Source organism: Mandrillus leucophaeus, unplaced genomic scaffold (genome assembly GCF_000951045.1).
Source record: "Mandrillus leucophaeus isolate KB7577 unplaced genomic scaffold, Mleu.le_1.0 Scaffold183, whole genome shotgun sequence".
In the NCBI taxonomy this organism is placed as follows: Eukaryota; Metazoa; Chordata; class Mammalia; order Primates; family Cercopithecidae; genus Mandrillus; species Mandrillus leucophaeus.
In genome coordinates, this window is record NW_012101843.1 from 3,307,811 (window position 1) to 3,309,726 (window position 1,916).

Consider the following 1,916-nt stretch of genomic DNA (forward strand, 5'->3'; position numbering starts at 1 on the left):
ATATATATGGCTAGGTAAGACATCATGACAGAAGAAAACTCCTTCTCAGTGGAAAGAAGACTTGCAAAAAATCATGACTATCAACTAGAAATGTATGGGAATTATATGAAAGAAAATCATAAAAACCAAATAATCTAAACCTGAAAATAATGGAGAGACTTTCCAGATAGGAAGACTTGTCATCCTGTAGCCTGTGTGTCGTGGACATGGTGTCTAAATAATGCTTAACCATCTGAAGTCCATAACCCTCCCTACATTACGTCTCTTACCACTGGAGTTGTGAGAAGTAGCAGGGCATGGCTTATGCGCCACTGGCCTCTGTCTTTTTGGCTTAGACTTTGAGTATTGCCTGTACCATGGTGGCTCCACTATAGAATGCATCTTCTTTTTTGGGGTCCTAACTGTCATTCCCAGCAACCATGTGCGAGTGTAGAAGGCTCAATGATTGGGAAGGTTGCTGTGGGAGGTGATGCACTGTCCTGCTCAGCCCAGTTCCACCTAGTGGCTCACTCTTTCCTTTCCTCCTATCTCATTCATTTGCTAACAGTAAACATGTATGACTTGTAATTTTATAAGCAATTCTAATGCATTTTAAAAAACTAATGTAAATTTTACCCCTCTCATTCTAGGATATGGTGGTACCAGGAGACGATAAAGTAGAAAGTTGGAGTCAAACATTGGATGCAGAAATTTTGGATTTTTCGTCACTTTCTCTTTAGAAAAAGTGCTACCTGTTAACAATTGGGAAAGGGGGATATTCAAAAGTTCTGTGGTGTTTTGTCCTGTATAGCTTTTTGTATTCTATTATTTGAGGCTAAAAGTTGATGTGTGACAAAATACTTATGTGTTGTATGTCAGTGTAACATGCAGATGTATATTGCAGTTTTTGAAAGTGATCATTACTGTGGAATGCTAAAAATACATTAATTTCTAAAACCTGTGATGCCCTAGGAAGCATTAAGAATGAAGGTGTTGTACTAATAGAAACTAAGTACAGAAAATTTCAGTCTTAGGTGGTTGTAGCTGATGAGTTATTACCTCATAGAGACTTTAATATTCTATTTGGTATTATATTATTTGATGTTTGCTGTTCTTCAAACATTTAAATCAAGCTTTGGACTAATTATGCTAATTTGTGAGTTCTGATCACTTTTGAGCTCTGAAACTTTGACTCATTCAGTGGTGGTGATGGCCTTCTGGTAAGTGAGTATTACCTTCTGTAGGAAAAGGTAGAAAATAAGCTCTAGAAGGTTATTGTGAATGACTGTGTGCTGGCAGAAATGCTTGAAACCTCTATATTCAGTTCATAAGAGGTAAAGGTCAAATTTTTCAAAAAAAGTCTTTTAATAACAAAAGCATGCAGTTCTCTGTGGAATCTCAAATATTGTTGTAATAGTCTGTTTCAATCTTAAAAATAATCAATAAAAACAAGGGGTTTAGTCTCATTCTTTCTATTAGCCTAGGCACAAATAAATGTTACTTTTTAAAAAAAAAAAAACCCATTTTCCCAAAGGGGAAAGTTCATGCAGAAGTTCTGTCTCCCTAAACAATAATTTTATGTGGTAGTCATACCTTAGTCTTTTGGTAAATGTTTTCAAAAAGCAATTTAGAAATGGTCTGGAAGCCTCTGCCAAAAAATAGCTTTTTAAAAAAATAATTAAATCTCCAAACATCCCAACCCATCAGAGATTGCATGGTTACACTTAGTTAAGCTTCATAACCTGAAAACCCCAGTTTTATATCTTATGTGTTTAATGATTTTTACTATTTAAAACTGCAGTTACTTTTCACCAACCAATAGGAACTAATTTAAAACAAACCCTTATTAAAACTTTAAAATATGATTTAGGGGATAGTTGCAAGGGTATTGCGATTAGAACTATCCTCTCTTCATCAGTGAAACAGTAGAAATTTTA

General features: G+C 35.0%; 1 protein-coding gene across 2 annotated transcripts in view; it reads left to right on the forward strand.

Moving 5' to 3' along the window:
- Positions 1–1,439, forward strand: part of SARAF (store-operated calcium entry-associated regulatory factor) — a 20,206-nt gene extending 18,767 nt beyond the window's left edge. Inside the window, exon 5 of one of the 2 annotated variants that reach the window (XM_011977738.1) lies at positions 630–1,435. In XM_011977738.1, coding sequence (XP_011833128.1) covers positions 630–655 — 26 coding nt within the window. In that variant the 3' untranslated portion in view covers positions 656–1,435. Of the gene's footprint in view, positions 1–629 lie in introns of both variants that reach the window. The other variant, XM_011977737.1, reaches the window with a different exon arrangement.
- Positions 1,440–1,916: the final 477 nt, after the last annotated feature.